Genomic DNA, 12,802 nt, shown 5'->3' on the forward strand with positions numbered 1-12,802 from the left:
CATGTGATATGAACTTAATTTATTGCAGGCAGGAAAGGCAAAAAGTGGTGCAAAAACCCCAAGAGGCAGAAAGGACTGCTGAGTACATGTAATAAACCTCAAGGCTTTTTTTTCATTAACCATTGAGGACCCAAATGTTTGAATAATGCTAAGTGTGTTAGAATGATGTTTAGAGTAGAAGATTAAGTCAGTCGTGTCCCTGAGGTCAGATGTGTAATTTGCATTAGGCCATTCTTATGAGGAGTGTCTCCCTGTATGGCTCAGCTGTGTGGGGTGTGTTCTGCCCAAAGCTCCAAGAGCACATGATACTCCCTGCTGAAACAAAGAAGGTCTGGAGATAGTCAGAAAGTGTAAGGAGCCCAACTTTTTTCTCCTGTTTTCTCTGACATTGTTGACTGCATGTGGAGATCAAATGCAGGAAAGCACTAAAAAGGGCTGCTACACCTAAGGAGTTTGAATGGAGGAAAGAACTGAGTCTTTGAGACTTAGAGCAAGCACCTCTTGCTGCACCCCTTAGTCTGAGCTAAAACTAATGATTTGCCTTAGGCAGAAGACCTAAAGGATTAAAATATATTTTAGATAGCAAAACCTCACAAATACATGAAAAATTCTTTGTCTACTGAATTCTCTGAACCACAGGCATATAGCAAAGTACTTGTGGAGAAACTTTAAGAATTGCCTATAGCTGTAGTCCAGTATCCAATAATAATTCATAAATTTACAAATATGAATTAAAAATGTGTGAATTTTCATCCTCAGGTATGGAGGACCATGCAGTCAGAATGTAAAAGAAACATTTAGCATTAGCTGGATAACGTATCTTGCAAGCAAAGAGGGAATTATTGTTGCTCTGGTGGACGGCAGAGGAACAGCTTACCGAGGTGACAAGATTTTACATGCAGTATATAGAAGACTAGGAGTCTATGAAGTTGATGACCAAATCTCAGCAGTAAAGTAAGTAGTAAATGTTGCGTTTACATAGCTACAAGAAATAATGTGAAAAACATATTACATATATTTCTCAGCCTTTCTTCTGGAGAGCTGCGTTCTCCAGGAAATAAGACAGGAAGATTGCTCGGAAAAAAATATTGCTGAGATGCTTGATGTTGGTGAGGCTTCAGTCTTAGGCCTAAGGAAGTACAAGTGTCAGTGATGAGTGGTAAACAAATATATTGTCCCCTGAAGTGGAGACCTACCTCAGTGACTAGCCAAAGATCCATAGTGATTTACCATGGTAGTTAGCTGAAGGTCAAATCTGAAGTTCAGAGCAAAACCAAATCCTGATACAAGCCTTCTAGAGGTTGTTTAGTCATAAACTTGCTTTCCATGCTATTTTAGGATAGTTATGAGCAACAGAAAGTGTCTGAGGTCCTCTGATAGATACCCAACAGCTGCTTCTTTGCATCAGAACACTTCAAGTGCTCCAAGGGAAAATAATTCCCTAAGAAGAGGTTTTGGGGAGGGAGTGAAAGCTGAGATTTTTTTTAAGGAAAGGCTGCCTCTTAAGATTACAAATGGAGTAGCCTCTCAAGAAGTGCTAGTTTGAACCCACAGAGATAAGTGCAAGGTAAGGATAAGGAATTTAGCTCAGTCTTTGATCTGGAATTTGGCCCATCAGAGCATGGATATATTTCTTTGTGCAGCTGTAAATACCCTCTTTCCTCCTTAACAGACCTGACTATGAGAAGCTTAGCTAGAAACTGGAAGTAGCTTTCTCTACTTACCTGAGAACACTGCATGTATATACAATGTGTGTGAGGAGAGTATATGTTTCTTCCTCTTTCTGCTTCCTGAAAGTTCATTTCCTCCTCAATGATATAAACACACTATTATCCTTTTCAGTGATACAGAACAGCTGTATATGTCAGATTAATCTATTATATGATTTTCTTTCCTGAAACTTTTAGCAGAAACAGCATAGTTTGAAATATCACGAGAGAGAATGTTTAATATTATTAGTCTGAATCGTCACTCAGATGTAAAATTCAGAGACAGAGAGAACCTAAACTGATTCTGCACTTGCAAAATCTACTGAGAGGCTGTGAAGAAATGACCTCAGACTTCACACTCCCCAGATTTCTGTCATCACCTAGACTAAATTTTTATTCAGTTAAATGTAGTGCATTCCATCTTCCTGATCTAACACATGATTTCAGATACACAGTGGGAAGTTCTTGGAGGGGCTTTAGTGTAGGAGGAACCTCAGGGATTAAGACAGCAATATAACAAAGCTGAATCATATTTTGGCTTTTCTAATTTTGTCCCACCTAGACAGTATCCCACATTTGGGGTGTTGTGTTTGCTGAATAAAATAAGGCTAATATGTGTCTTGGGATGTATCTGAATCCAGTCTGTTTGTGTCACTCTTGAACCTTTGCAATCTTTTGCCGTATCCTCTTTTCTCTCCTTTTGCTAATAACACCTCTGGAAATAGAGCCTTCAGGCTGAAGCAGGATTTTTGTAGGAGGATCTAGTATTTATGATTCTCTTTGACCACATAGTGGTAGTATGTGCTCTTCACTTTTCAGGCACATAAAAAATTAATCTGATTGCTCCAGGGAATCCCCAGTCTCAGAGGTTGATACTGTGCCTCTTGAGACATCAGACAATCAGCTGATTGTGAGAAAAGTATGTTGAGCACCTTGCAGGTCTAAATGTTAATGGTACTAAAATGATTAAAACAATAATAGACTGCAAGAAGGTAGAGTTATGGGAAATGAAATGTGGTTATTAGTAGGCACATTCTTTCTGAACTTTTTTCTCTGTATATGTATATGTGCATGTCTGTACCTATATGTATGTGCAACATGAGTAATGTATGATGTCTGCTCTGGTCTAAATATCCACATGGGTTCCCTGTATAAGAAAAAAAGAACATTTTTTGCCAAGAAGCCAGTTGGGCCACATCCAAAATTATTATGAAGAAAGTATTGATTTCAGCATGCTTTATTCTTTAAAGAAAAACTCTTCCTCTGAAATATCTATTAATTGAATAATTGATGCTTTGCAGAAATCAAACATGCTATGCTGATTGTCATTTGCTCAAATTGGTATTATGTGTGAAAAAACCACAAAGGGAAAAATTACTTTTTGCTAATTTGTTACAGTATTAGCAATCTTTTGTAATATTGAATTCATTTGTCTAATTTTCTTTTCCACAGGAAATTTATAGAAATGGGCTTTATTGATGAGAAACGAATAGCAATATGGGGCTGGGTAAGTGGATGGAGTTTTTGTATCTATCTTCAAATAATCCTGCAGTGTATTTTTTTTTTTTATTCTTCCTTATTCTGTCTTAAACCTGTATGAAGTTTCTTGTACCAGTGTTTGATGGTATTGCTAAAAATTGCAGCACCAAAAAGGGCTTGATCTTTGGCAGCTGTCGAGGGAATATTGAAAATTTATGTCTCATGCATAGTTTGGACTTGAAGTCATGCAAAACTGAGATGTTGTAATTGGCATTACTTTTAACTTAGGGACTTACTGACATGGTGTCAAATTCAAGTATTGCCCTTTCTGATCTGAGACTAAAATAATGAGAAAAGTCCTTTGAATATCTCTCATCAGAAAATATGACCCTTGCATCATTCTGAATCCCTGTACTTGGCTTCAAAATGGTCAGTAGGGATGAATGTGGGTCTGAGTGGTATACAATGTTGACAGCTTCACCAAGAAGTGGAAAAATTGGACAGTACAGGAGTCATTCCAAGTAATTAGCCAGGTTGTTTTTCATCTTTCATTTCTTCATATGCTTTTCTTTGTAACACTCCTGGAATTTTTTTTATAGCCAGAGGCATTGAAAGTCCACTGCACTTAGGCACTAAGAAAGATAGTAGCGTACTTCAAATACAAATTTTAGAATAGCACTGCATTCTAATAGGAGAAAAATTAATTATTGGAGTAGTGGGTGGTTTTTTCCTTCTTGTGCTAGCACCTTCAAAGTAGGACCATTCATGAAAATGAGATGCAGACCTATTGGTAATGTTATATATGGGAGAACATAATCCAACTTTACTGGCAGCACAAATGCCACACAGGCCCCTAATAGAGATTTTTTTAAGATGTTTAGACCATCTGATTCAATGGACATGAATGTCTGGGTCAGGAATGCGTAGATACTAGTGGAGCCCTGCATCCTACCCAGCTTCAGCAAAACAGAATTATACTATGCAGGAAAATGAGCTGTTAAGTAACACCCAAGTTTCTCATAGATTAGAGACAGTACTGTATGGAATGCTAAAGAGGGTTGGAGGCCAGGCTTATGTTAGCCAGCCTTACTCATTCCCTAAGTTAATCAGTATCATCTATCTAGCAGTAACAGGCAGCACTAATTAGAAAAGCTTACAGAGTAAAATGATATGTTAAACACCCATTAATGTTTCCCACTATTTTTGTCTTTTTACATGTTCATTTTTCTTTGATTATCACTCAGAAAGACCTTTTATTGTACTAAGTGCCTGTCTTTACCAGGAGAATTCTTCTGATCTGTCATTGTTTGTTTTATTTTTTTCTTGTTTGCTTATTTTCATTGCCCCCCTTTCATTGTAAGAGGGTGCCCAGAACTGCACAAGAGGATGAGTCTTGTAAGATTCAACTCAGCTGCAGCTATAGAAGTTGCTTGATCTTAGCACATGAGCTGCACAGCTAAAAACTTTCTGTGAAGCTTCTATCAACTAATATTTAAATTATTTTGGTCAGACACTGCTGTAACACCAGGATGAAATGAGGTACCATATGGTGAAATTAAGTGACACAGACAGTTAGAAGTGAGTTACTCTAACATGACATTTAGTAAGGCCACATAAAAATATTTTAATTTTATTTAATCATATATTTTATTTCACCAGTGTTTCCAGAATCAATTAAGAGATTTCACACATCTAAAGCACTGTGTCCCAGCAACCGATATAATATTCAAATAACAGCACTATTACTGTCAGTCTTTTTTCCCATTTTTTTCTATTACACCATTTCCTGGTCCCTAACCTTTGAAAGGAGTTGAAATGTGTTTCCATATTTATGGCCTGCAATTTAGCAAACTCTTCTGTTAAAGCTCTTAAATAACCACTAATGCAATTCAGGTTGTGAACTCTATCTCTCTGTCTGTTACACTGTACATTTGTACCAAAAAAAATTAATAGTTTTGCTTATTTCCCTTAGTCTTTCATATGCAGTTGATAATCTTCAGAATTCTTCATGACCACCTCATATTTTTATCTCGCCCTCCATTCCATAGCAAATAGTAACCCCTTATTTCCCAAGGACGTTATACAAATATTTTCCAACCCCAGTTCCTCATCATATGGACAGCCAAACCAAATGCTTTTTGTTTACAGTATTTTCCTGTCTCCGTAGCTAACCCTCACAGTTGTACAGATCTGTTCTGATACCCAGGCTTGCTTACTACTTTTCCTAAATTCCAGCTGTGAACTTATTCTTGCTTTCTGGATCTCAGTTGGAGGAGTCAACCCAGAAAACAACAGGAACAGTAGCAGGCAGTAAGGAGGAATTGCTCCAATCTTAAGTGCTGAAGTAGCCAAGTCTACTACACCCAATTAGCAAAAACTAGGTAGTTTGTTAAGGGAGGGAAAAACTCATAACTTCGTGGAGCTGCACACTAAAAGCATGAGAGGCAACAATCACAAGTTGCCACAAGGGAAATTTTGGTTAGGTTTTAGGAAAAAAATTTTTACAGCAGTGATCAGGGGTGAATAAAATTGAGTAGAGAGGGAATGTGGATGTGACTCTGATCAACCTCATTTAAATCTGAGGACAGCCCTGTTTTGAGCTAGAGGTTGCACTAGATTACCTTGAAGGTCCCTACTAAATGAAGTTTTTCTAGCATTCTAGGTGCTAATAAGAGCAGAAGTGATAAACATTAAAGATGTAGCAAAGAGGAGGTGATTCAATAAAATAATGTAACCTTTCGCACTAGAATTCACATTTGGTTCATTTAAAATAAATACTTTTTTTCCCTTTTTTTCCTAATTAGAAAGACTTTGTTGCTTTGTCCTTCTTGCATGCAAAGTCGAATATTTATTTTGCAATTAATGTATATTAAGCTGTTTCAGAAAACAAAATGATATTTCACCAATAACTTTAAACTGTCTGTGATTTCTCCTCAGTCCTATGGTGGGTATGTAACTTCTTTGGCACTTGGATCTGGCAGTGGATTATTTAAATGTGGAATGGCTGTGGCTCCTGTTTCTAGCTGGGAATATTATGGTATGAAAACTTGTCATAAATACTGACTGGAAATGCAAGATATAGCATTTAGTAACTTTCTAAATAAAATCATTGGAGGAGACTGGCAGTATGAAACTTAAAGACATTGCAATTACCTAGACAGAAAACTCTCAAGACCATGAGTTTAAAGTTTTCCTTCCTAAATATATCTGCCTGAAATTGGCAGTTTGGAACAGAATTTGTCACATAGAAGAAGGTACACCAGATAATTCCATATGCACATCAGTAAGTGGGTAAAGCCCCCTTGAGAAACTGCTATACTCAAGTGATCTCCTTAAAAATTGTGTACCAGGTGAACCAGATGAAATTATTTTTCAGCCAGTAGTGGAATCACAGTGCACTTCAGATACTGCAGATGATCTCTGTCAGGAATCAGTATCTCTGATGATTGTAAAGTTACTTCCCAAAAGCACTGAAAGAGAGACACTCTGACACAATTTTTTAAATTAAATATTTTTTCCCTTTAGAAATTTCTCAACCACACCTCCTGTGTTGTTGTGTTAGGAGACCTACTTTTTATTTATATTTATTGGCTTAAGCTCCAAACTGTTCAGAGGAAACAGCTCTAGCACTATAAACCAAGGGCCTTACTGTGTGAATAAAGGAGGTGCATACTTACACTTACTTGCAGACCTGTTAAGCTTTTGGCACACTGTAAAGGAACCTTAGTGTAAAAAAAGAATCATGGCATGCATGTTTTCAGTGAGCAAAATGTAGCACTTTGAACACATTTACTTAGCATATGGTTGTTTGCTAAGAAGTCTTGGTTACGAGAAAATTTTTTGGTTAAATGGGAAAGATTCCTTCCCTGACTGCTAGTACAGACATTTCTTATATTTATGGTGTTTTGCAAACAAAGGGGAAAACATTTGTATGACACAGGAAGCATAGTCTTCATGTTTTCACTGTCATCAAGATTTTTTTAAGACATTTTCACTCACAATCGCAAAATTATTTGCACAATGCGAGCACAAAGCACTATTTTTGAAAAATTCCTTCAATGAAAGAAGAACTACAAATATTTTCCACAAATTAGAAATTGAGGGAAGTTTTTCAGTTAAGCAGATTAGGCCCACACCGTTGCAATCTTTACTTCATCTGAATTTTCAGGAAGAAGTTAAAGAATCTTGCTAAAAATACATTGTAAAAATCCGAAGTGACAAATGTACCTCCACTAAGGAAGGAAGGAAACAGAAGGAAGTCCTGAGTCATAAGTTTTGGCAAACAGATCATGATAACATGAGGGTGAACTGTGTAAGGGACAAACTACAGGATGCTACGTGTTTGAGTCTCTAAGAAGTATCAGTATGTCAGAGGATATACTGGCCCCTAGAGCTTCTAAATTCTGTTTCACCTTCTTTTAGATACACAGAGAGAGTCTGAACCATAATCTTTCCTCTGAAATCCTCCCACTCACCTCCATTTTGTCTCAGCGTTAGTAACAGCAGAAGAGTTATTAAGATGGCAAGGGAAACTGCATTCAAGGACAATGTATAGTTAAAAGCATTAGATCTGTTATATTAAAATTTGCAATTTGTCTCCTTTTTTCTTCATCAGTAACTGACAAGCTGAATCTTCCACGTAGTCATTATAATGAAATTCTGCTGACCTCTGTGGACTTGTTGTAGCTATACTGAGAGAGTGGAGAATTTGGCTCAGAATACTGTAGAAATGCCAGCCATTCAGAAGGAGTCTATTTTATTGAAAACTTGAGCCCAATATGGTTCTTTGACACTGTGTTGACAACAGATATTGCACATTTTCTGTTTTCATTGAATGATAAAGGATTTTGATAAAAGACAGGCTACTTAGAATTTTGTGGTACTTAGTTTATTACAAATTATCTTCAGGAGCCTTACTTGGCTGATCTGGGAGAGTACACATCTTTAGCATGCAATGGTAAGATATACAAAGGATATAAAATAAACCATGGGAACGTGAGTATATTGAGTCATTTTAATTTCCTGGGAAGAGTTCCACTTTTTAATAAAATTACTGTAGTGCAGTATATCAAACTGGACAACAAGGTACTGATTACAATAGTCATCACCTCTCTTATGGGAGGGAAAAATGCCAGCTTTTCTTTGTCAGAAAGCCCTGACTCTGTTATATAAATAAAATTCTTGTAATACTGCAGCCTGACTGCTCAATATGTGTCAGTTACTCTTTCAAGGCAAGGTCATAAAGAACATAATTTTCTGGTAGTGACAGCTGCTGCGTCAGTTTCCCACAAATTTTCATAACAGCTCTTGGTTAAATTACAAATACCCAAGCAGCTCAAAGATAGCTGTTCATACTGATTTCTTGGTGATAGATACTGTTCAGTTATTCACATTTGTTTTGTCAAATCTGTTAACAGTCTTTGCTGTAGTTAGAAAAAGGAATTGAACAGATAACTGAACAGCAATTGCACCACTTTTTTAGTGCAATCCTGTATAATTTCCTGCTCTGCCTAATTGCTGCCTATATCCATTCAATAGGAACAGGACAACATATTTATCCATATTTACTGTATATGCACATACACGTTCCAGGCTGAAATTCTGCTCAGGTTCTTCAGGTGTCAAAAACAGTCTGTGTCATCTTTCCACCGTGAACCTTTATTGGCTCATTTAACTGACTTTACGGAGTTCAATCCTAGAGCATAGAGCAGTATCAGTTAACTGACTTTATCCACACTACCTTGTGTTGGTTCCATAGATGAATATCAAGCTACTATTTCTGCAAGGGCAGTTGGGAGAACATTTATTAATTAACCTGTTTAAACATGTTTAAATTTGGTGTATTATGAGGAAACCAAACAGAACAGATACAGTTAATATTTAATTTGCTACATGTCACTGGAGGCATATAAATATCTGTACATCCTTTATTTATTACTTTTTTTCTTCTTTAATATCACAGCATCTATCTACACAGAACGATTTATGGGTCTTCCTGTAGAGTCTGATAATCTTGAGCACTACAAGGTGAGAATTCTCTTTTTGTGTTGCACTGCCTTAAGCGTGAATCACACTTCATGGACAAGTCAAAATGTAAAGAAAGAAAATAACCCACCAACTCCTGGCAGGACCTGACAGTCCTGTAGCTACGCTGCTGCTGTGAAATTGATCTCTCCAGAGTTACTAGTGGTTTTGTATTTATTAATCCTAAATATGCTAAATTGAAGGATTTTTATTTTCTCACTTGGACAAGTCAGACAGTTCTGCCAGTGTAAACTATTAGCCTAGCAAAGAACTCATGTGAGAGAGGTTAAAATGTTGATAAGGTTTTGGTGTGTACTGTTAGCTGTGATATGCAAACTGCTTCACAGAAATTTAGCTCTCTGGTATTAACATCACCAGCTTACTAAACAGTCAGGAACAGCTTTCCCTACCCAGAACAGGCTGTCTGTCTTTTCTGCAGATTGATAGGAAGTTGAAAACTTCCTCTAGCAGCACACATACCAGATCTTGATACAGAGAGGCCTGAATTAACACCCAAAGGAGTTAGTAGAAAGACTCACATTAAAAATTTTGGATCATGATCTTGGTACCTATTGTCTATCCCAACTCAACAGAAATGCTCAGTACCAAACTGCACTGGTAGAGCTGTCTGGGTAGCCACAAGTTACAGTGTTGAGAAAATAAAACATGGCTAATGCTGTGCTTTTCGGGAATTGGCCCTTAGAAAAGGCACTAAATATATATAGCTTCTATTATAATTGCAGACTGATAAGAAGTCACTGCAGTCATTATTATGCCAGTCCAACTGTTTAATTGTTGTTCTACTAAACAATGTCTTCAACTCTGTGGCTGAGTGGTTTAAATTGAAGCTGCTGAACTGTTCATTTTTGCTCTTAACAGAATTCAACTGTGATGGCAAGAGCAAAGAATTTCCAAAACGTAGAGTATCTTCTCATCCATGGAACAGCAGATGGTGAGGTTTGCAAATGGCAGTACAAATACAGACCCAGAATCACTTTGTTTGAAAAACATTAAGCATCTTTCTATGCCTTTGATTAGAGTCAGTACTTAGATCTTTGGTAGATTTCCATATGATATAAGATGCTTACTCATTCTTAGTAATGTCAACTGTATCACTTGATAATTAGTGGACACAACTTAATGCAGTATAACTTTATGCTTTGTGGTATTTACACATCTCAGTCTCTTTTTTCCTTTTTCAGATAATGTACATTTTCAGAACTCAGCACAAATTGCAAAAGCTCTGGTTAATGCGCAGGTGGATTTCCAGGCAATGGTAAATAACCAACTAGTTTTCAATGTGAACACTGGCTTATAGCTTTATTATCTGCAAATGCTTCAAAATATTCCAATTGCTACTGCATTTGTTTCTCTTCATAAACAATTTCTTCCTGAAAGGATTTGCCTGCTCCTTTCTTTCCTTTGTCTTGCCCTTTGGATGTTAGCAGGATTTCTCTGTTGTCAAGAATAACTCCAAGGCTTTTAAAATGAGCCAAGGAGAAGAATGAGAATCCAGCCTCCTTATGAAACTTGCTGATAGGTAGTAAAAAAAAGGAATATGAAGGAGCTGGCTTCTGGGGCCAAAACCGTCACTGGTTCTGATGGATTCTATCTTGAACTGGACATGCCTGCCACAGGCACCAAATGAAACAAGCAAAACATGTAGATGATATCCAACCACTTTATCCAGAACTGGGAAAAAAAACCCACAGTTCTCTGCAGAGCTTGCTTAGGGTAGCAGCTGCAGGAAAAAGAGAAATACAAAGGTTAGGGGTTTTAAATGAGGAATGAACAAGGGAAAAGTAGTTCTGACTACCATGCTAAACTCTGCTTCTGCACCTTTTTTCTTGGGGCTAATGACCAAAGCATTTGCCTGCTATCAAGCATACTGGCCTTCCAGCTGAGTCCATTTTTCTAGGGCCATGAACTCCAAAGAAAGGGATCACATGGGGATCCCCCTGTTCTTGGGGTTTGTAGGCCCTTTCTCATATGTATTTTTTGCCTCCTTCATCGCTACTTAAGAAACCTGGGTTATCTTTCAAGTATCTGGAATACTGTATGCAGTTGTAGTCAATCTAGTTCAGATGCAGGGGAATGTCAATTATTCCTAAGAGCTGGTATAATGGGTCTGCTGTAACTCAGGATGTTTCAAACAGAATTCCACAACATTTAGCCAAAAGCTTGTTGCTTAGATCTTAGTATTCCTAAGCAAGATTGTAACCCCTACTGTCAAGGCCATGCAGCTAGGGCATCTCAAAGCTCTTTTGCCTGATTCGATGCAACTAACTAGTCAGTACTGAGGTAGTAATGCTGACTCCTAGGTTACAGAACATTTAGAAACTTCTTTTTCAGCAAGAATACAGATATACTTGAAACTAATGGAAAGGAAAAAAAGATTACCAAGTCCCTCTGTTTTCCTGGGGCATACACTTTCTTCTATATGATAATAAAATAAAGTTATTGTATCGTTTAACTGTTGCAGAATTGAAAACACAACATAGGGGGTTTATGGCTTTTTTATTTATTTTTCAGTGGTATACTGACCAGAACCATGGAATTCCAGGCCTTTCCAGCAAACATCTCTACACACATATGACCCACTTCCTCAAAAAATGTTTTTCTTTGTCAGAATAAGTAGGCTATTCACAGCACGCTGATGCATCTCTGAAGAGCACAATCGTAACAGTGCCCAGGTTGTATAGTTTTCAGGTGAACTGATAACAGGAAATTTGAAGTTTTAAACTTGATGTTTACATCCACTTTTCTTATTGCAAATTAGCAAATGTTATGTTAATACATGTTTTGGCATATTTAACACCTATTTTATAGGAAAAATAAAATCAGAATGTAAAATGCCATGTTCCTTTATTACCCTCTTGATTAAACTTGCCTTCTGCAGTGCAAAAGTAGGTGGTCCTTTGCAAAGGCACACTGCTAGATGAATATGCTTGCCTTTGTTAACTACAACTGTAAAATGGGTAAGAACAAAGAAAGCAGTGCCATACCTAATTAGCATCCTAACAAGAACCATTATTGCCAATTTCTTGGAAAGAATCCAAGCAGAGATAGGAACACACAATATTTAAAGCTGACATTTGGATAATTGTCAAGAATATTGAATGTTGTGTTCAAATTATATTCAACTCTTACTTGAAACCTTGATTCTGCAAAACTCTCAGCATTCAAGTTTAACATGAAAGCAAGATATTTCATCTCAGTGGGTTTTCCTCCTGTATTTGGAATATGTTGGCCATACTAGTCTGCTTTTAATCCCCAGTCATCACCTGAGCATCCAAATTAATCTTAACATCATTCATCCCAGACTGGAGGGAAAGGATCAAAGGATTGTGCATGCTTTCTTTGCTTTGTTTCCAGTGAAACTATTTTAGGGAATCTTTAAAGAATGCCAGAGGCTAACAATGACTGGAATACTTCTTTTGATTAGTAATTAAATTAAGGAGAATATGAACAAGGCAGTTGGCAAGAGATCCACTGTAGATGGAATGATTCTTTGGTTACCTGGTAAAAAAATTCTGAGTTAGACCATAGTTCTTATGCAGTAGGCTAACACTGTATGTCATCTCTGCTAT

General features: G+C 37.1%; 1 protein-coding gene across 2 annotated transcripts in view; it reads left to right on the forward strand.

Annotated features, from left to right (window-relative positions):
- The window catches only part of FAP (fibroblast activation protein alpha), a 37,210-nt gene extending 25,157 nt beyond the window's left edge, over positions 1-12,053 (forward strand). For both annotated transcript variants that reach the window (XM_009901192.2, XM_054168550.1), the window contains 7 exons: positions 760-954; positions 3,162-3,216; positions 6,126-6,225; positions 9,151-9,215; positions 10,092-10,164; positions 10,415-10,488; positions 11,745-12,053. In XM_009901192.2, coding sequence (XP_009899494.2) covers positions 760-954; positions 3,162-3,216; positions 6,126-6,225; positions 9,151-9,215; positions 10,092-10,164; positions 10,415-10,488; positions 11,745-11,846 — 664 coding nt within the window. In that variant the 3' untranslated portion in view covers positions 11,847-12,053. The remainder of the gene's footprint in view (positions 1-759; positions 955-3,161; positions 3,217-6,125; positions 6,226-9,150; positions 9,216-10,091; positions 10,165-10,414; positions 10,489-11,744) is intronic.
- The last annotated feature ends 749 nt before the right edge of the window (positions 12,054-12,802 follow it).

This window comes from Dryobates pubescens, chromosome 2 (assembly GCF_014839835.1).
Source record: "Dryobates pubescens isolate bDryPub1 chromosome 2, bDryPub1.pri, whole genome shotgun sequence".
NCBI lineage: Eukaryota > Metazoa > Chordata > Aves > Piciformes > Picidae > Dryobates > Dryobates pubescens.